Here is a 21,830-nt window from a genome sequence, read left to right on the forward strand (position 1 = left end):
CATTTTTGTCATTTTTTACATTTGTATGTTTTTGGGATGAAGCTAACTGCAGATACCCCCCCCCCTCCCAAAAAACCCATACAGATTTAAAAAATGGGGAAAAAATGGACATAAGTGTTTTTCACATAGCGGCGACGATATGTGAGCTGCTAACTAACTACTACACTTACTATTGAATTTTCACATTAAGCAACATGGTCAAACTGGCCTTCATAAAACCTCATTCAAATAGTTTTTTCCTCTTTCCATTTACAACAATAAAACCAGTTTATTTATATTTGGACAGTTGTGGTTTTTGCAACCTGATAAATATCTTCCTCATTTATGAATCTAGGATGATCATGCCTCCTGGATGTTACTTACTGTAATTGTCAATCATTTACCATCATGTCACACTACATCCTGTTCGAAGAGGCCCTGTTACGGCTCTTATACCACACTTCAAAAAGTGAGTACTAGAATTCTGTTCAGCCTTTTTATTTGCTACTTGAGCTTGCTCACAGGTCAACTTGACATGACACACCTAAATGTTCCCCTCACTATATCTTATATTCTGTTATTCAGTTTTGAGTCACACCGACTGAGACTTATTCATTTAGACTTGAAAATAGTGTAGTATTTAGTCCTTGTGTTGAATCTCATTGTATTATGCAATACTTCTGATTAGTGCTACACTAAAAGATGTGCTTAAATTTGGCTATTTTACATGAATGTTTAGGTTTATACTGAAGCCTAAAATGATGCGGTTTGCAACAATCATTGACACAAAAAGTGCTCAAAGGGTGTAGAAGAATCCACCTTTACTAAAACTTATTGGAAGTCCACATTTCATTTGTGTTGCATGTATTCTGTAACCAACATGTCTTTCACTTTCAAAATTGCCAAGAAAAAAATAAACATCCGTTTTATGGCTATTATCACGTCAAAAAGGGAGAACATATAGGCTTTTAAAACATGTGGTTTAAAGTTAGCATAAATGTCTTTCTACTATTAGAGGCGGAGCAAAATTAGAGATTCGCTAGTAGTAAACATGGCTTATAGTAACAGTGATATAGTTAACCAAAGGGATTAGCTATCGAGAATGTAATACCTATACAATATATCTACCTTGTCTGTAGTTATGGTGTTATTGTCAAAAACCATTAAAGAGCCACTTCCACAACAATCTTGCATCAACTACATGTAAACATTCAGCGAAATCCATCAATCGTCACAATCATTACTTGCCCAGCCACATAGTCATAAACAATATGAGAAAAACAAATAAATAGTAGCAAATGTATAATACAACCCCCATCCCTGTAATTAGCCCTAAAACCAAATAAGTGCCAACAAAAGTTCCCTTAAATGCTGAGCTAGTGTAGACCCAAGGGTGCACACCTGCTCATTACACATGGATTCTCTTCAAAAGAAGACAGTACTTGTGCAGTTGGGAAGACGTAATAGACAACGTACACAAGTACATGCCGACCATTTTGAGACGATGCTGTAGCTCCCTGCAAACAAGCTGCAGTATCGTTTAAGGCCTAAAGAGAAAGTGTTTCAATTGAACTTTATCCACTAATTTGGCTTGGGAAAAAAAGAAAAAAAAACTGTTGCTTGTCAGTACTTAGGGTGAACATATAAGATTCGGAGGCATTTTAGATAAAGTGTAGTGGCTGAAAGTGAGGCAAGTTGCCGTAATACATCAGCTTTCACAATCCAATGTTCAGTGACCATCCAATGTGTGAGGCAGGGCAGCTGGAAGTGGGCTATAGTATAAGGTCAAACATGGTGGAAGGCTCCAAAGTTTTTTGGAGGTCCAAACTAGAGACAAAGCAGGCGGCTTTGTCAGAGGTCAAATGTTGTTGGGACTCAAATTCTTCATGTTCTTGAGTTCCAGCTCCAGTTGGCGTATTCGCACATCCTTGGTGCTCAACTCCTCCCTCAGCCTCCGCAACTCGTCCTGCTGCCGGAAGAACATCTGCAGGAGCTGCATTGAGACAAGAAAAAAGACAGAGGATGATTGGAAGGTGCAATACATTGATATTACAGTCCCGTGGACTTAAATGTTTAATATGGGCAACGTGACAGTGACCTAGTAGTCACCCTACTAGTCACCCTTGAAATAGGCAGACTGACTGGTTACAAGTTTGAAGACAGCTGTAATGCAATTTAGAGGACACACTGTCCCTACGGTCAAATTTGGATTTGCCACCATTTTTATACATGCCTGTTTCATGATTTTTTTTTCAAGCCCCACTTATTAACTTCGCAATTCATATTTTCATAAGTCTGCTGATGAAACATTGATTTACAGCTAGATTAATGGAACCTTTGTCATGGTCTGAGGGGGTATGTATCGTTTTTACTGGCACTAAGTAACTTTGAGGACGCTGGTGGGAACTGCTGATTTTTGCTCCAATCTATAGATGTGCAAGGAATTGTAATGATCTACTCCAGTCTGACTCGCTAATGCCAATTAGTGCGCTACTCGCGGCACTTTTTTCACTCAAAAGAAAGGCTCCATGCTGACCCCCCCCCCCCCCAACTTTGATTGAAATAACTTGATCATGACTTTTTCCTTTTACTCTCTAATGTGGCTACAATTTAACAGTGTATTAGACCGTGTGGAACCACACTGTCCCTAAGTGGCCAAACCAGGTACAACATGAACAGCGCTCCAAATAAAGGCACACACAGACAAAGGCAAGACAGTATAAAATAATTTAAATAAAATCGATTTTAGGACATTCAAAATCGAGTCTGAATCGTACTAAATGAGAATCGTGATTCTTATGAGAATCGATTTTTGGCACACCCCTATTATTTTTGGGGGTGCTTCAGGAAGGGAGGGAGGGGGAACGCAGTGTGGAGTGAGAGCCTTGTGAATGGAGTTGAGTGTCAGAGGCCAACGGAGAAGAGTCGTGCCTCTATACGTTTTTCTCACTATTCTTTCCTTTTTTTTTTTGTCTGGCGTCAGCGATGGCCAACACTGTAGCCATTTGCGTGTTAACAATTAAGAAGGTAAGATCCCCAACCCAACCAACGTGTGCTGTTAACGTACTTGAGAAACGTTACAGTAGTGAATAAGAAAAAATAGACAATAAAATAATTACCTGATCGCTATTTATCATTATCACACCCACTGCAAACTGAAATGTAGCCTTTTTCAATCCAACTCCAGGGTACCCGGAGATGAGAATGGGAAACGTGGTCTTCCTTTAGGCAAAACACTACCGCTTTTGTCCATATGGTGCCGCCATAATCAACGAAAACTGAAAGTTAATAAATCGGGCTTTAAATAATTCTGTTGATCCACAATTAAAAACCTGATCAACCTTGGTTAGTTTTCATACATTTTAATTTACATTACTCTTATTATATATAATAATGTACATCATGTGTTTTAATATTAAGACAAAAACAGGGTTAAAGCTGTTTTACAAGCACACCACATTTTGGGGTCTTGGAATTGTTATCTTCTACCTCATTTTCCGTCCTGGGTGGTATGTTCTCAAGCAAGTCGATACCATTCACGACCACGTTTTTCTTCTCCTTTACTGGGGCCTTGAACACTAACTTGTTTGGTCGGTGGAAGCCATCCTTCAGGGACATTAAGACGGGATCTGTTTGCACAAAACAAGCCACACAGCGATACCAGAGATCATAAACATATGACGTACACAAACTGAGTTTTGAATCCGTTTTCACAAGTGTACCATACCTCTGTCGATGCCACTGAGCCACTCGGTGGCTGAGAGTGCAGGTTCTGCTCCCGCAGTCATTGGGTAAATGTCATCTTGGTATGTGTCTGACTGTAGAACAGATATACTGTACATCAAATCCACTGTCAGTAAATTCAGTTAGCATCGCTATTGTTGTGGAGGACTTTCCATTAAGATTCAGGGGAAAAATTATGAGCCTTGATTATCTCACTGACCCTTCTTGGTACGATCATTGAAATGGGTTCTATCAAGCCCTTCAGGGTGACCAGCTTGTAGAATCGGAAGACCTCGCAAGATCCCACATCCAGACCACGCTTTGGCATCACACCTGTAAAGGAGAGTGAATAATGTGACACATAGACCACATAAAAGGTGAAACTGAACAAACTTGGAACGGCACAGGACAAAGTGATGATTAGGGAGTTTTCAGTTGACCTGACTCTAGCTTTCATTACTTCCTGCTCAAATCCTATTTCCTTTACAAGACCACTTTAGTACAAAACTCATTTCCATTGTGACCCGCTCGCTCGCCTTCAACTGTCACAATGGACTAATAATGAAGTAGGTTACGGAAGCGCACTCACTTGGAAAAAAAACCCTCTTGATTGTCTGACAAATTTTTGGGGGGAGCTTTGTTTTTTGGAGTATTTTTTTCTGTTTTATTGGATATCTCCCCCCCAGTTTTTTTCTGTTTAAATTTTTTTATTTTCCTGTTTTTCTGAATACGTTTTTTTCTATTTTTCTGAGTCATTTTTCCCTGTTTTATAAAATAATTATTTTCCGTTTTTTCAAAATATTTTTTTCTGTTTTTCTGAATATTTTTTAAAGGGGTTTTCCCTCAGAGATTAGAGAACAAACCACAATACAGTATACACATTCATTCCTTTATTGAGAGCCACTAAACACGACCATCTTATTGCATAGGGAGGTATGCGGGAAAGTGTCCGCTTCTGCTAATAGCGAGTCTGCAACTAGTCACTTGAAGTTCAGAGGTAAAAAAACAGACAAAAAAAAAATCTGAAAAACAGAACACCACCTCTGTTTTTCGGGATTTTTTTTCAGTTTTTTTTTAATAATCCCCCCCCCCCCCCCCCGTTTTTCTGACACTTATTAGCTGTTCATAATGGTAACTCTTGCAAGCCTTCCGTCGATTCAAGTTCGAATTTCCCGCACTTGAATGTGACGTCATCTTTAAAATGAACAGAGATTTTGTCAGAAATTTATGTAAGAAATGTTCTTCAGTGTAATTATGTTCTGATTGTCTAAATAAAAGTTGTTTTTTTAAGTTACATTTTTCGGCCACAGTTGGCAGTAGCGACTTACCTAATCCTTTCTGAGGAACCTGTGACCGGAACTCCATTAGGTACTGGATGAATGGTTTCTCTGTAGTAATCTCAAAGTAACGAATGTTGCCATCTCCCTAGGAAAACATAAGAGCATGTTCAAATCTGTGAGCCTGGATCACCATAGTGGACATTTTGAGTCTGACTCCAAGAACACAACAGAGACATGCAACCACTCTGAACACTGGTGATCATTTGACACATTTCTTTTGTCAAAGGTTTTGAAGAGAACATTAAAAACTGAGACAACCAATGTTATGAAGGTGCCTGGTGTAGCTCTGAAAATGACATATTATATCTATATTAATAACCACTTTCACTTTTTCCCAGTATGATCTAGTAGTAATAGAAGTAGGTAGAGAAATTATTATTTTTTAATATTACAAAATAAATGTATATTTTTGTAATTATTATTTCTGTTGTATTACCCGTTATTTGGACAAGCAAAATACAGATTTCTTACAGAAAATATTATAGGACTAGAAAATTATCTTCAAGTGTCAGCACTGCTAACCTTGCCTGCTAGGTACAACATGTGAGTGTCAGAGTCATAGAAGGGAAACAACAATCCTGAGAGACCGTCTATGTCCTCCTCCATCAGTGGCATGGATAAATCCTCCTGGGAAGAGCAACATACGTAATTATTGATGCAAACACAAGCACACACTTGCTCCTCCCATTCCCAAACTGCCATACGGAGGTTTACCACACCTGATCCCAAAGGGCAATCTGACGTGTGTTCCAACGAGAGACACCTGTGGTGAGCAGCCGCTTGAGGTTGCCCAGGAAAACCACTCTGTTTACCCGGTGGTTCTTGTAGCTCGCTTGCTGGAGGAGAAGCACAAAAAAAAAGTGGAGTGTCCAAGATGCTCAAAAGAAAGAGCTTAACCTTCAAACTAGGGCCCGACTGATACTGAGTTTTGGCAGAAAAAAATGACTGATTACCAATTAATCTGCCAATAATTTAAAAATATATGATTAATTCATAAAATTGTGTCCCCACAGCATTTGTGTGTGAATATTCGTTATTTGAAGTAAAAACAGTTAGCATTTGAATGGGATCTTTCCTTCACTTTTAGCATTAGCGCTAGGATAGCGATGTTTTAAAAACGAAGCATGTTTTGTATTTAAAATATACAGTGGATGTAATTCTTATCGTCGTGTGTTTAGTTTTACAGTTAACTCCAACTGGGGTGTCATTAATCATCTTACAGGATGCTTAGTGATAGCAGAATAATATACGCTACACATTTGCTAGTTGCTAATGCTACGCAAGCAAAATGGTACATTCAGGGTACTTTCACAGCGTCGGAAACTTTGGTTTTGTTTGATGATGACATTATAAGGAGAAAATAATCAAACCCAATTGACCTATTGTTTTGGCTGATGTTTGAACGGCAATAATCGCCCGATTATAATAGGCGGTTGATTAATCAGTCGGGCCCTATTAACAAACTGGAATTAAAAACAAAATTAGTAAGATTTGGGCATAATCAGCATGATAACTTACATACGCAACCAACAACAGGGGATTGTTTTAAAACTGGAATTCCAATACATCTATTAAAGACTACTCTCCCTCTATCGAACCTACCTGAAGGACTCTTCCAGAGCGCGGCTCAATGACTCGCAGCTTCTTGTCTTTACAGCTGGTGGCCAGCAGGCTGCCGTCTGTGTTGAAGGACATGCTAAGGATGACATCTGTATGGCAGTCAATCATTTTTACTGGCTCTCCAATCTCCAAGTTCCAGATCAGGATCTGACGAAAAGGGATGTGTGAGTGAAGTTGATAGGCTTGTTGTATTGTGTTTGAAGTGGCCTCTTGCAAAGGAGTCAGATGCTGATTTGCTAAAGTAAAGGTTTGAATGTGGGGAAACGGACACAAACATGATTGTACACGCCAACAGATGTGGAAGCGGATCAACTAATTGGGCTCAACCAGGATTGTGTCAGCCAAGTGTGAAAACACTGTACATGTAAACTGCTGAATTTAGCATTTGCAATGTGATTTACCAAACCTTAGATGAACTGCACTGGCATTTAAAAAAAATGGCAACAAAAATGATTGCACTATATCATTTACTCAGAAATGCCATTTTTAGATCTTCTGAACGATCTTATTGCTGACTTGGAGCCAATCACAAGAAGGAGTCATGCATTATGACAAAATTACTTTTGTCTCTAGTGTCTAGTTAGTAACGTAATCCAAGTACCATAATATTAAAGTAATGTAACTGGATTACTTTTGGATTACTCCAATATTGAGTATGCTCATGAAGATATTATATATATATATATATATATATATATATATATATATATATATATATATATATATATATATATATATATATATATATATATATATATATATATACGTGGCCCTAATAGATGCATGTTCATCAGATAAATACCATCCATCCATTTTCATCTACTGCACCTAGTCTGGTGGGCTATAATATTGCTGCACCATATGGTAAACTGCTTACCATACCATTTATTCTATAACCTAGATATCCATCTTAAGACCTATAGTAAATATTACTATACTACACTAGTAGAACAATGTGCCCTGGTAAAACGACAGTGTCTTTCTAGTACTGTTTTCCCCACTGTTTATTACTGTTTATTGCAGGATTTCCTGCACACTAGCAGAAAACGTTGGCATACTAGTTGCACAAGTATTATTTGAGGCTTAACTGCGCACTAGTTGACATATACACACTACTAGTAGTACTACTGAATTGTTTGATGTTATCTAGTTGAATTTAATATAGAGTACTGTTGTACTGTTGCCCATAAATTGTCAGCTAATGCACAGTTATGCCTCACTACCATGTCCTACCTGTTTACCAAGAATGTCATGCTAAATGGGGACAAAGAGCGTAACTAGTCCATAGACCATAAGCCAGGTTTCAAGGATCTTGAATAAATACTCAAATTACTTTACATAAGACCAGCTTTCACCATTAGTGATGGTGTTTAATGACGGATCAGCTGTGTCAGTTGCTTATAAAACTCGGCATGCTGGATACTAAAATGAACAGTCACAGGCTGGGCAGTTATGTGTTAGGGAGACTTTGATTGTTTTAAACTTGCTAGAGTTCATCTTGTTTGTGAAGAAACAAGGAAAACAACTGAGCGTGCGTGTGGTTTGTTTTGTTTCCCATATGAATAGTCTACATTACTGTATAGTTGCTACATATGAGGCTCAGATGTTTTGCATGTTACGATCTTATCATGTCAACATTGGTACTGATGCGATACCTTATAATCGTAGCCGGCGCTGAATAGGATGCCACTGCTGGTGGGATGCCACTCAATCAGTCCCACCCGTCTGCTGTGACCGTAAAGCTCCAGCACTGCCTCCGTCATGTTTCGCCTCAGGCCGCCGTCTGGGATCTCCCACACCCGCACCTGTCATATTCACAAGTCCAACTGCATTATGAGACAGGCCAACGGAAACAGAAACCTACAAGTCTATGTGAATTTTTTTTTTTTTTTAAGTGAAGGCCCCATTTTCTTCAGTGGGCTTTATTATGATCTAACCAGAGATCCCCTGATCAGTGTAGTCCTTTGCTTTTAGATTGGACTGGATTACAGTTATGGCTGGAAGCACTATGATGACCCAGAGGGGATTATTCATCAACTGTGAAACTACTCAACAGCACATTCTGCATTATAATGTCTTCACTGTGATGTCATTGTTGAAGTTATGCAGTTTATGTAAATCCATACCGCATCATAACTCAAAATTCTGATTGAATTGAGCCATAGGTGGGACCAATCAGTGTCTAAAGATGCCTGCTAGTACTTTCAGGTATAATACTGAAAAGCGAATTGTAAAAGTATCAGTCAATCTAAATAGGTATACTGTAATACTATTTAATGACACTTGTTAAATCAGGCAAAGATGGGAGTGAAGGGATATGAACGTTTGTGTTCCACATACAGAATTTGCATGCCCTTAACTCATTCACTGCCATTGATGGCTATCAAAAATTCATTTTAACTATTTCTATTAGTTTTCACTTTTTCCACTTTTGTTAATAAGAGTATGAAAACCTAAAAAAAAAAGTACATTTAGAACAGATATAAAATTTGTGATTAATCGTGAGTTAATTATTGAAGTCATGTGATTAATTACAATTAAAAATTTTATTCACCTGACGTGATTAAAAAAAAAAAAGATTATAAAAAATTATGGGCGTCAGGCGATTAAAATGTTAATTTTAACTAATCGCATGACTACAATAAAAAAAAATCTAGGTTTTCACACTCTTGTTAACAAAAGTGGAAAAAAATGTTTAACTAATAGAAATAGTTAAAATTAATTTTTGCCGTCTATAGTCGTCAATAGCAGTAAATTAGTTAAAATCTGGGACTAATTTCACCCTGAGACAAAAAAGAAGTCTTCATTCAACAGAGCTCAAATTAAGCATGCTTAATAACAATCTATTGAAGGGTAGGGAATAAAAGTGGCGAGGGTCACTTGCCGAGCTGTCCTCTGAGCATGACGCTATGATGTTTTCAAAGAAGGGGTTCCACTTGATGTCGAGTACATTGCCTTGGTGCCCGCAAACCTTTGGGTAGTGAGTGTCTAGACGGCCTGACTGCAAGACAGGGGGAGAGGCATGTTAGCTTTACTCATGTTTAAGCATGTACAGTACAATATAACATATCTCACCCATGTAATCTCATGATGGATGGATGGATGGATGGATGGATGAATGAACGAATGAATGAATGAATGAATGAATGAATGAACATATTCCATCTTTGGGCAAGAGATGGGCTCCTCCCTGGACTGGTTGTCAGCCAAACATCCATTCCCACTTAACGTTCCCGTAGGTGTGAAAACCAACACAAGCACAGAGAGGAACATGCAAATTCCACATGGGAAGGCCAAATTATTTTGTAGTAGAAGAAAATATCATTTTTAGAAGAGTAATATATATAAGTAAGTAAGTAAGTAAATAAGTAATATTTTGGGTGCTGTATTCATTTATGTTAAGCAATCTAAGTCGCGAATATCCATTATACAATAAAATACAAAATATAATATTGTTAAAGAATTGTTGCAGTAATCCCTTGTGTCCACTGTGGGGCACTGTCTCATAATCGCACGATACTAGTAAATTGAAGGGAGTGATGTCATAAATGTTTGATGTCACTTTAGTCCACTGACCTCTTTTTTTAATTCCCAAGAGATTTGTGTTACGTCACGTTTGGTCAAATCAGGTTTCTGAGCTCTCCGTTTGTTCATGTGTGTATCACTTTCCTCTCTTAACTCTGAGGATGAACAAGACACATTTTCTGACACTGTGTAGTACACTCACGTCATTTAAAAATGGATTAGAAGCAAAGAGGGCCACCATAACTGCTATAAAAGTGAAGCATATTGGAAAGTTAACAGCAGGGAAAATGTGCAATCGTGATTTTCATTGCTATATATTTAAATAAAGCTTCAACAGAAAAGTATTTAGTAGAGAGGACATTGTCCATTAATATAAGGACTAATCATGAATCTACATTAATATTATGTATAAAAGTTTCATAGTCTCCAAAAGTATTGGAACGGCAAGGTCAATTCCTTCGTTTTTGTTGTATACTGAAAAAATTGGGCTTTCAGATCCAAAGATGAGGCAAAAGTTCAGAATTCCAGCTTTTTATTTCATGGTATTTACATCAAGATGACGTAAAACAACTCAGGACAGAGCATCTTTTGTTTGAAACCACCCACTTTCACACGAGCAAAACTATTGAATATTTGACTGACGGGTGTTTCGAGCCGCTCAGGTGTTGTCTTTTAGATTGATTGCTTAAACATTAGTTAGATAGTGCTGTTCTTTTACTTTGGGTTTCGCCTGTGAAAACGGCTTTTACTGTTCAGCAAACATGAAGGCCAAAGAGTCTTTGGGAGATAACAAACCATTTTGAATCTGAGAGAAGAGGGAAAATCGATGTGAGCTATTGCGCAAACATTGGGCACAATTTGGAATCTCTTGAAAAACAAAGAAACGAAGCAACACAAGGGGACTGTAACAGTTCATAAACATATTCTGAATTAAGAATTTCTCAATCATCATCCTCATTAAAAGACACTATTTACTAGGGGTGTTAGAAAAAATCGATTCTGCAATATATCGCGATATTATAGTGCGCAATTCTCGAATCGATTCAATATGCGGCCGAATCGATTTTTAAACATCAATTTTTGGGGGGGTAATATTCAACAAAACGTCTTATTTAGGGTTAGGATTTACACATTAAGCATGGAAGAACGTTATATTAATGAAAAATTAAGCCTTCATATCTTATTTCAGTGCTGTTCAAACATGAAACAGACTGCAACCTGAATTTTCAGATAAATAAATATATTTTCATACAAATCTTACAGTGTACATGTACAATTTTACTGATGAGTATTTTCTAAATTTGAGTTTAAGAAATCGCAATAATCAATTTATCGATTCGAATCGGAATTAACCGGTATCGAATCGAATCGTGACCTAAGAATCGTGATACGAATCGAATCGCCAGGTACTAGGCAATTCACACCCCTACTATTTACAAAGAAAAAGCAGTTCAGATAATTGATGGATAGATAGTCTTTACTGGTGAGAACCTCCAGGCACTCTGTAACAAAATAGAAAGGTGTAATGAGCATATTTATTTCATATTTTTTCCACTATTGCATAATGAGGCTGAAGTGTTTCATTTGATAGTATTACTACAGAACAAGCTGTATTGTATTGTATTGTATTGTATTGTTTTGTATTGTTTGATCTTCAACAACTTTGCAGCACTTTCTTATTTTTACATTCTAATTAAAAAGCCTGCAAATCTTTTCAGAACAGGTTATAAATATTCTGTGGCATATTCTCCCACATGGCCAGCCACTTCTCATTAGACTAAAATGAATATGCCGAGTCATGCGTCTGGAGGTTAATTGCTATTATGCTGCTGTAGTTTATCAGATGGACAAATGATGCTGCTGCTGCTGCTTAGTGTGGATTGGCATCAGAGCTGCTTGCTTTCGGAATCAAGACAATAGATGACTATAAATGGGTATTAAATGCTGCCACCTTGTTTAGGGCTACTAGCATTGTGGGTGAAATGGTCTTTTTTGTGTCCCTGTCATAGATATGGGGAAGGGGAGCAGTATCTGCAAATCACAGATTTCATGTCTGAGGTGTTGGTGAGCGAGCCTATGTGGCACATTGTGTGTGCCAGGTGGTGTCAGCAGTAGCCCTCCGTCCTGCTGGTGGCTTTGTGTGAGGGGCAGCTGTGTGGTCGTTACGGTGGCTGTCAGCATAATATGTCAGCCTCCATGAAGGACATAACCTTGGTGTCGACATCAGGGGAGGAAAGGGGCGTGTGTCACTAAAAGCCACCTTGTGTACCAACACATTTTGGAGATTTAAATCATTTATCCCTTCCCCCCCCCCCCACTCTGGTTCTATGCAGTATTACGAGCTGCATATTTGACTTATACCGTACTGCCTTCCTCTCTGTCATCATTCTCTGCATTCTCATGACTATATCAAGCGTCATCTCAGGGACAGCTAACGAATGAGACTGTCAAATGGATGCGGTGCACTTTTGTCTATGGCAATGGCATCACTTATTCAGCCTAGATGGCTTTATTTTCAGATGCAGTTGAGCTCCAAAACCTTTTTTTTTTGCATGCGCGACGTTTAATGCGAATAGAATGCACACACGCACACAAAGAGTTTTAAAGGTGAGGTCAAGCCCAACATTTTCTTTATAATAATGTCAGGTAACAGCCGATCATGGCTCAGCTTCAGAAAACAGGTGCGCCGTGATTGGTCGATACCTGAGCCCTTAGCAACTGTGATGTCAGTTGACAGCAAGTGATAAAATGGCTGCCCCCTGAGATGGATTGCTTGGCAAGGTCTTCATTTACATGTATATATGTTGATGAATGGTATTGAATAAGTAGTTTTATTGAAGACAACAAACAACGAGTGCACATGTGCACTGCTGTTTGTTTTATTAGGTCCAATGGCCAAATACTGAACTGGCATGTGCAGTGTATTATCAGTTGTTCTTGACTGTATGTGATTTTAAAACAAGAAATCAACAACAGCCAAAAACAAAAACATTTTACTAGATTGTTGCTTTGAAGGCATGCATGTATGCGGTCCTTTTTTTTTTTTTTTTTTTTTTTTTACAGTAAGATAGGATGAGAGGGAGAGAGAGAGAGAGAGAGCGAAAGAGTCGTAAACTTTGTTTATATTAGCTGACTTTATCTAACAGTGATTATCTGCTAAATTGTTGTTTATGCCTGCGAAAAACATCTGCCATTTCCAGACAGAGTTTCTTGTCTGTGTTGCGCAGTAACAGGATTAATGTCAACTCTGGGCTCATCAACTCAGCAGAAGAAAGGGCCAGGAAATGCTCAAGATCCACTTTGCAGGCTTTGGACGGTAAAGGATCGTTCAGAAGAGAGTGAATTAGTATTCAATGTTACAGGAAGCTAGAATCATCATGACATAAGTATGAAGAATGAATGGTATATGGGATCAAAAAAAAGGAGGGGGGGCTTACTTAGATAAAGCAAACCCTCTGAATCATTGTAGAAATCAATTCATGCATTATTATTATTATTATTATTATTATTATTATTATCTTTCATATATAAATAAAACACTTATTAAACAATTATTTATTTTATTTATTTATTTTTTAAACACCCCTTCGACTGCCGCATCACACATAGAAGCATGATCGGGGGTGGAAGGCCAACTTTAAATCATCCGCAAGTAAAGATCTTCTTGCAGTTCCTCATGAATGTATTTTCTGCGCACCGATCTCTGCCATGTAAACAGCGTGCCTCACCTGCGCTGAATTTAAAGGTAATGAGGGGGAGCCGCCTCTATCGGCCTGGAATCAAGTCGGCTGTGTTCACTCCCACAACGGCACAATCACGTATTTCTACCGCCACCCGTCTACGAAAATGCCCAAAGAAAGAAAATTCCACCCATGTGAACAGTTAGACTGGTCTTTGCGTTAGATTTGCCCTGGGTACGAAAATCGAGCCCTTATGAATGTATTTAACAGACATCATACTGTATGGATTAACACAGTGTGATGTCTGATATCCAAGTCCAAGTGAAAGTCGGGTGGACTTGGCTAAAGAATTGAGTTGAGTTGAGATAAATTGGGATCTGTTGAGAAAAAGGACCATCTGGTTTTCTCCATTCACAGAAACACTTTTATACACATTCCATGCAGTGCCACCCCCCCCCCCCCTCACTATGCATTTCAGAGTGTTACTGTACAATTTAGTCTTTAATATAGATGATATTAGGCCTGATATTTCATACAAAAACTAAAAAAGAGACTGTTAAGTGCCGATGAGTTGCTAAAGCTATGCTAAGCTTTCTCATCATGATCAAACAGCATCTTTTTTTTTGTTTAGTTTTTTCATTTCCAAACTAAGCATGATTTTATATAGTTTTGCAATGCCTGGATTCAGCACCGAGAGAGACTCCGAGATGATGATGCATTTGACATGTGGCGTCCGACTTTAACGAGTGTTACCTGTGAAACAGGAATGATGATGAATGAGCCCCCACCAGCGCTCTCAGTGACCACGGCCAGGAACTTGGAGTTGACTGCACAGAAGTGGTTGTCGTGGACGTTCTTGGTGATGGGGATGCCATCGTAGCAGTGCTCCCGACTGCCCACCTTCCCATAGACGTTTCGAAATTTGGAGCTTCGGTAGGTCGGGCGCCATGACATCTGACATCACAAGGAAGTAGAGAAAATTAAACACTTATGTTGTATAATATATGGCAGAAGCGAAATGTTCTCAATACTAACAAAAGAAAAGTACAGCTGAGCAGCCCCGCTCACTTATGTTACCGGGGAAGCATGTAAATCTGCAGATACATTTCCTCCCATCTCCCCAACGCTCGATTGGAAAAATGTCAATAACTTAATTTCCAAAGCACACTTACAGAAAGTTTCACTAATTTCCGAGATAAATTTTTTTGAGTGGACATGATGGGCTCAGGGAATAATTTGTCACGTCGCCATCGAACAAAGCCACAGTTACAGGGTGGGCTGGCCCATCTGTGAATATCTGATAAAAGTCACACATGAAGTGGTGAAAAATACTCAATATGAGACTGGACGGATGATATTTCACACTGTCAGATAGGGACTGATAGAATCATTTGGTTAGGATGAAAAACGGAGGAAGTGACTGAAAATACCATTGGTAAGATTTGTGAGCCATGCAAATTCAGTATTTTTGAACGGCTCAGATCAAAGCAGCTTCAGTTGACAATCAGAAATGGCTTGCTCATCACTTTGCACTCACTGCATGGCCAAACTTCATCTGACATTATCTGATGGGCAAAAATCAATCAATCAATCAATCAAATGAAAGGTATAAAACCATACAACGGAAATGTATTGCATTCATGTTTTCATGCATATTTTCTTCTGTCATAAAAAAGAAGGAGGATAAATTACTCAGAAAAAACAGAAAAAAAAAAATTCAAAAAAACCTGGAAAAAATATTTTAAAAAACAGGGGGAAAAAATTCCCCAAAACAGCATTAGCTTCTGTTTTTCTGAGAATTTTTTAAAAATTATTTTTATTTTACCTTTTAACACCAAGTGACTTGTTGCAGACTCGCTACTTTCCAGCATGCAATACGCTTCCGTAGAAAGTAGAAACTTAACTGTTAGCTTACTAAAATCATGCCAATCGATTGACATGTTTATACTGAGCAAGTAAGTGATATAGTTGAAGGTATGTTGGAGGCATGTGGTAAAGTGTCCGCTATTAGCGAGTGTCTGCAAAAAGTCACTTGGAGTTCAGAGGGGGAAAAAATACTCAGAAAAACAGAGCACCAGCGTCAGTTTTTCTGAGTAACTTTTATTCATTTTTTTTATATATAATTTTTTTCTCTTGTTTTTCTGAATATTTTCTGTTTTTCAGAGTACCTTTCACTCCTGTTTTTTCTGAATACCGCAGCCCCTGTTTTTCGGAATATTTTTTTTATAACAGAAAAAAATATCCTGAAAAACCTCTTCATATAAACAGATTGATGATCGGGTTACCTATAGTGTTCCTCTAGTAGTCACAAAGCTGCTGTGACATTTTCCTCTAAGTCAACCACTGAGATCTTTACTTCCTCATTTTTCCTTCACATACAATCAGACAGCTTGTGCTGTCCTGTTTTTACCATGCCTTGCTTTTAAACTCACACTTCCCACCTTCTTCCCCTCTCACTGGGACTAATAGCTCACCATTAACACACCTACACACCTTCCATCCCACCATCCATCCATCCATTGCTGATTTGAACCACCAATCTTCCCCTGAAGATTCACGCTAAACTATGTTAACAGTGCATCACTACAAGGGTGCAGCGCCTTCATTCAATTGCATGTCATGCACATTTGCATAAATCCTAAGAACTTCTGTTCCTTGCTCCTGGGATCTTGTCGCATTCCCTCCCTAAAGAGGCCTTCATAATTTGTGGTGCTAAGTTAAATCTTGTGTGAAATGATTGGAAGACATCTTGGACCTGTCACTGGGTAAACAGAGGAAGTCTAGCAAAGCAAATTAACCCCCACCTCCAAACTGAAAATAACTAAAACCACACATTTTATAAGGTATGTTTCAATGCATTTATTCATGAAATTGTCAAAAAGAAGTTAAAGTTTCTTTGTGACATGATCTCACCCCTATTTATAAATGCATTCCTTACTATCGTGTGAACAACAACAAATCAAATCAAGGACAAAGGGGATTCAGGGTGCAAACCCTGTCTGGAGGTTGGACGCATTTGTATGATTGACGCCAGACGTAAAAGGACTGCCTGTTTTGCATTCCTTTCCCTGATCCTGAAATATTTCTTCTTTTTTGAAAAATAAATAACCACAACAGCCTGGGGCAGATGGACCTATGAAAGCAGGGAATGTCCCAAAAAAACAAAACAAAAAAAACCCCCATCTCCCCTGATTATTGTCTACAATGTGTTTGAAATGTGTCCAGCCAGACCCCTTGCAGCCTCACTGCATGCTTTCGGCCTCGACAGTGAGAGAACCGACATGTGATTTTGATATAACATTTGATAGCTGTAAGGCGGACAACTGCAGAGAGCAGGGTTGTTTTCATTTTGTTTCTGTACACCTTGCCAGAGCATACTGCTTCTTCTCTTTCTGCCAATCCTTCTCTTTCTGCCTCCTTTTCTTTTAAATGCCTCATTCAAAATGCTTCTGCTGGTCTTACGCGCATGCACACACACACACAGGTTTGTTTTACTATCTCTGTGGGGCCATCTCATCTTTGGTAAATGATTAAATATGAAAAGTTCAAAATGAAGACTCTAAGGCTACGTTCACACTGCAGGGCGTGATGCCCAATTCAGATGTTTTGTTATATCCGATCTTTTTATATACCGTTCACATTACAAAAACAAATGCGACATCTAATGTGAACGCAACGCGCCCGTGATGCGACTCGCACGCGCAGAGCACACGTCAAGTGATTTACACCGAAAACAACGTCACGTTGCAGTGTTTACGAAAGCAACCCGGCTCGCGTCGAGGCAAGCAAGTTTTATCAGTGTCATATGCAAATTTAGCCATGCCAACGCGCACTACTAATTGGTGGGCTGGTGGACTCTTTTCGCGGACGTGTTAGGAGTTGGATTCATGTGTCTTGTCTGCAGACGTTATGCAAATTAAGATGTGTGAACGCTCCCGATTGGTGGATTGTTTTCACGTTCGCTTATGTTTGGCTGCTGTCCTTGGCTTCCTCGTGCGTCAGTTTTGAACGTGCTGTTTACAAACAGCCACAGAAATGCGTCTGACTTATTTTTTCATTTCATGTCGCCAGCGTAGCGAGGTTGAAAGAGGTAATTTGGGGGAAATGAGGGGAGACTCCTCGACCTCCTCCTTTCATTGAGAAGTCTACCAAAGATGACGTCACGTCATCGCCGTTTGTGATGAACCGTCTGCAGGGCTGAATTTCTACTATCACTTTACATGTCCACTTTATGCTTCAAGTGTGATTGAATTAAAGACAAATAAAAATTTAACACTGTTACTCAAAACAATTTTGCATATATTCACAGACATGTCAGTAGTCTCCCTTCCAAGCACTCTCTCCCGCCCGCGCAGAGCGCATATCAGGCTTTGACGTATGAATCGGATGCGTGCGGATGAGCATTCACAGTGCAGATGCATCACAAACATATCCGATTTATATCCACATACGAAAGAGGCCCAGGTCGGCTGTGAAAAGATCGGAATTGTACTGTTCACACTGCATGAAAACAATCAGATAGATACTTGTGAAAAAATCGGAATTGAGCTGTAACGTGAACGCAGCCTTAGAAATACAGTATACATGCAGCCAGTTGTTCAGGAATGTACAATGTGAGGTTGGCTTGTTGTCTGCACTCATTTTATAAATTATATTTGAGTGGGGGTGAATGAGAATTCACAAATGACTGTTATTTAAACAGAGATAAACTGTAAAACAAAAAAATAATAATCTTGGGATACAGTTAAAATGACATAATAGCAGTTTTAGAATAACTCTTTTTGTCAGCATGTTCTTTGGTACATTTTGTTTATGCCAAAATAAACATGAATTTTACAAATTCATAATAGAAATAAGAATATTTAAATATACAGTAAAACAATGTGCAAAAAAAAAAATCCGCTTGTTTTTGCAAAAAAACAACAACTGGCAACTGTGGATACCAGAACAATTCTATGAAAAAATACTGTGCAAATATAAACAACTTTACAGAACAATTTGTATATTATATCCTAAAACTTTAGGCATTTTAAACTTGTAGATTCAGCAGTCTTTTACTGATGCCTAACAGGATGGTGTGGTTCAGTGGTAGAGTGGTCATCTTGCAACTCTGAGGTTGTTGGTTCAGTCCCCGCGCAGTGTGACTGTGTTCAAGATCCATGCTCAAGATAATGAAACTCCAGTTGTTCCTGATGCTTGTAATCAGTAGGTATAATCTAGTAGTCAAAATGCAAAGCACTTTGAGCAGTGGTGGGCATAATCGGTCCTCGAGGCCCGGAGTCCTGCAGATTTTGTCTTTTTTAAAAACCTTTTTAGTCAGTATTCCAATCAACAGGATCATTATCAGGCTTATGAGAGCTTGCTGATGAGCTGATCATATATCAGCTGTGTTGGAGAAGGAAAACATCCAAAACCTGAGGGCCTTCCTTGTAAGGTAGGAAAGTGCTATACAAATGAAGTACCATTTTCCAAGAGTATGCTGCTTTTATACTATTTTGTTTTGTAAAATTTACATGCAGATTCAGTTTATCGTACATTGACTCCCGGTAAGTTACTCTGTATTATACATTCAATACCAGTAAAGTGTACAACTTGTTCTGTAAAGTTGTTTACATTTGCACTGTATTTTTTTACAGAATTTCCCTGGTAACCACAGTTGACGGTTTTCCCCGTAAAAACAACATTATTGTTTTTTTACTTTTATTTTTTATTTTTTGCAATGCATGTATTAGAGTCACTTTAACAGTTGTTTTGACATCGCCCAGAAGTTTGAAGCTATTTCAATTTGGGGGGGTCAGCTGTCTCCGAATTGAGGCATTTTGACCATCTTATTATATTCACCAGACACAAAGAATTCCACAGACTGAGAATAACTCATGTCATTTAAATGTAGCAAGACCCAGCCAATCCACTGTGTCATCTCTTTTGGCTTGCCTCCTCTGCCTCACAGTGACAGTATGCAGTCATTTATCATGACTTCCTTTCTCAGAGAAAAGTAAACCTCACAAAAACAGAGAAATGCTGTCACTGCTTTAGCCAAATCCAATTTTTTTGCTCAGCTTGAAATGAGCTCCCTATTCATTCACACAGGAAGTGTTGAAATCTGGCTGGAATAGTTCTCTCTGCCGTGGGAAGATGGGACATTTTTTGACAGTCAAAGCAATGCTTTTGCAGTTCAGTTTGTTGTGGTTAAGTAAAATGTTACTTGACCACACAGCGTCTTGATTGCAAGTTTCTTTCAGATCAGAGGTTTAATGTGGCTTAAATGTCCAATTTAGTCGATTTCATAATCCAAACAAAAGCGAGACAAGATAAGATGTCAAGAAACGTCAGCAGCAAGTCATCTTTCAAGAAGTTATTACAATACACATTACAGATGAACTAGTTTATCCCTTACAATTGGCAAATCAATGTAACTGCATGTATTCATGTATGCATCTTCAAGTTCTATTTTCTTTTTGGCACTTTTCAATTGTGTATTGTTGTTTGTCTGTTTCTACTTACTTTATCTGTTTAATACTGTTTTTTTTTTGTTTTTTTTTTACTGCATAGAGTAATTTTAAACTCTGTGTGTTTTTGTTGAATTATTTGAGGACCCCAGGAAGACTAGCGACCATTTTGTGGCAGCTAATGAGGATCCTAATAAAGAATAAAGAAAAAACTGTAATAAATGTAGGAGGCTCAAAAGCAGAGCTAAATGGCATTTCAGGCAGCAAGATGCCCCCAATTGTGAAATACTGCTGTCCTGCACAACTCACAAAGAATGGCTGTCCTACAAGCCATCCATCATCACCGAGGGAAAAAGAGGTTTATTGTTCAGTCAAATTAATGTACTATTTTTGCCCCATCCAAAATCCTCACCAATTATAATTTGTTTTACACCCACAAGTCTGTCTCGTTAAACGGTTGCAGACAGGCATTTGTTGGAAGAAAATTATGAAATGAGTAATCTCCCATCCCCCAATAGGAGTCTGTGCCAATGTACAGTATTAGAGCATATCACAGACAGATGAATTCTTCTTTGTCATACCGCCAGTCAATTAATTTGAAAGGCACAAAGCTTTATCGTAATACTACTAGTGGTGTATTTTTTATTTAGTCACCATACAGCAGTAAATTCCACAAAATACACACTATTGCAAAACCTCCTTTTGGGTGGTCATTCATTATAGTCCTAAATTTGGCAGAAAAACAGCACAAAAGGTGAAACGAGAGAGCAAAGTAGGCCATAAAGCCGTTACACTGTTTGAATGTCATCATCTGTCCATTGTGTAGCAGAAACAGGACTCCTTTTGGGGGGGGGATAAATAGACATGACATAAACGCTTGATTTAGAGTACCACCCATCCATCCATCCAGAGACTAGCCACGCCAAAAGGAAGTTGAGGTGAATTCAAAGATATTTGACTTTTTCAAGTCTCCAGCAGGTCTTTGAGAAATCGCTGAGGCAATTCCCCGACTAGTCAGACGTCTCCTCGAGACTGAGGAAACTAGTGAGACACTGCAGAGATGTCTCCACGACAATGCTTAACCCACTAGACCAGGGGTCGACAACGTCTTGCACGCAGGCTAGATGTCGATGTTGTGGGAAAAAATGTTAACTGGGGATGTCACAATATTCATGGGAGTGCCTCAATAGTGTCGTGTTCTTGTTTCACTTCAAAATAATAATAATAATAAGCCGTTCTGTAAGGTGCCTTACTTTTACGTTAAAAAGCGTACAGTAATCTTCCAATTTAAAAAATAGAGAGAACTAATGTGAACTGAAGGACCTGTGTCTGAGTGTGGCTTTACGATCAATCGGGCGAGAAAGGCTCCTCACAATATTTGGGCCCAAAAAGCCGTAGTCTGGTCAGGAATGGCTGCGGATTGACCTTAGCTTTGAGCGACTTCCCCCATTCACCATTCGGACTTCGCAATAAGTGTAACAATAACCCTCCAAGTTTAAGCATCTAAGGAAGCA

The 21,830-nt window shown here is 38.6% G+C and overlaps 1 protein-coding gene across 1 annotated transcript in view; it reads right to left on the minus strand.

Annotated features, from left to right (window-relative positions):
• Positions 1–783: 783 nt before the first annotated feature.
• coro2ba (coronin, actin binding protein, 2Ba) overlaps positions 784–21,830 on the minus strand; it is a 33,606-nt gene continuing 12,559 nt past the window's right edge. Inside the window, exons 2-12 of the mRNA XM_077564442.1 lie at positions 14,621–14,821; positions 9,547–9,663; positions 8,318–8,467; positions 6,645–6,809; positions 5,762–5,878; positions 5,565–5,669; positions 5,031–5,127; positions 3,923–4,035; positions 3,707–3,797; positions 3,469–3,608; positions 784–1,972 (exon numbers count right to left, since the gene is read on the minus strand). Coding sequence (XP_077420568.1) covers positions 1,838–1,972; positions 3,469–3,608; positions 3,707–3,797; positions 3,923–4,035; positions 5,031–5,127; positions 5,565–5,669; positions 5,762–5,878; positions 6,645–6,809; positions 8,318–8,467; positions 9,547–9,663; positions 14,621–14,821 — 1,431 coding nt within the window. The 3' untranslated portion in view covers positions 784–1,837. The remainder of the gene's footprint in view (positions 1,973–3,468; positions 3,609–3,706; positions 3,798–3,922; positions 4,036–5,030; positions 5,128–5,564; positions 5,670–5,761; positions 5,879–6,644; positions 6,810–8,317; positions 8,468–9,546; positions 9,664–14,620; positions 14,822–21,830) is intronic.

This window comes from Vanacampus margaritifer, chromosome 4 (assembly GCF_051991255.1).
Source record: "Vanacampus margaritifer isolate UIUO_Vmar chromosome 4, RoL_Vmar_1.0, whole genome shotgun sequence".
In the NCBI taxonomy this organism is placed as follows: Eukaryota; Metazoa; Chordata; class Actinopteri; order Syngnathiformes; family Syngnathidae; genus Vanacampus; species Vanacampus margaritifer.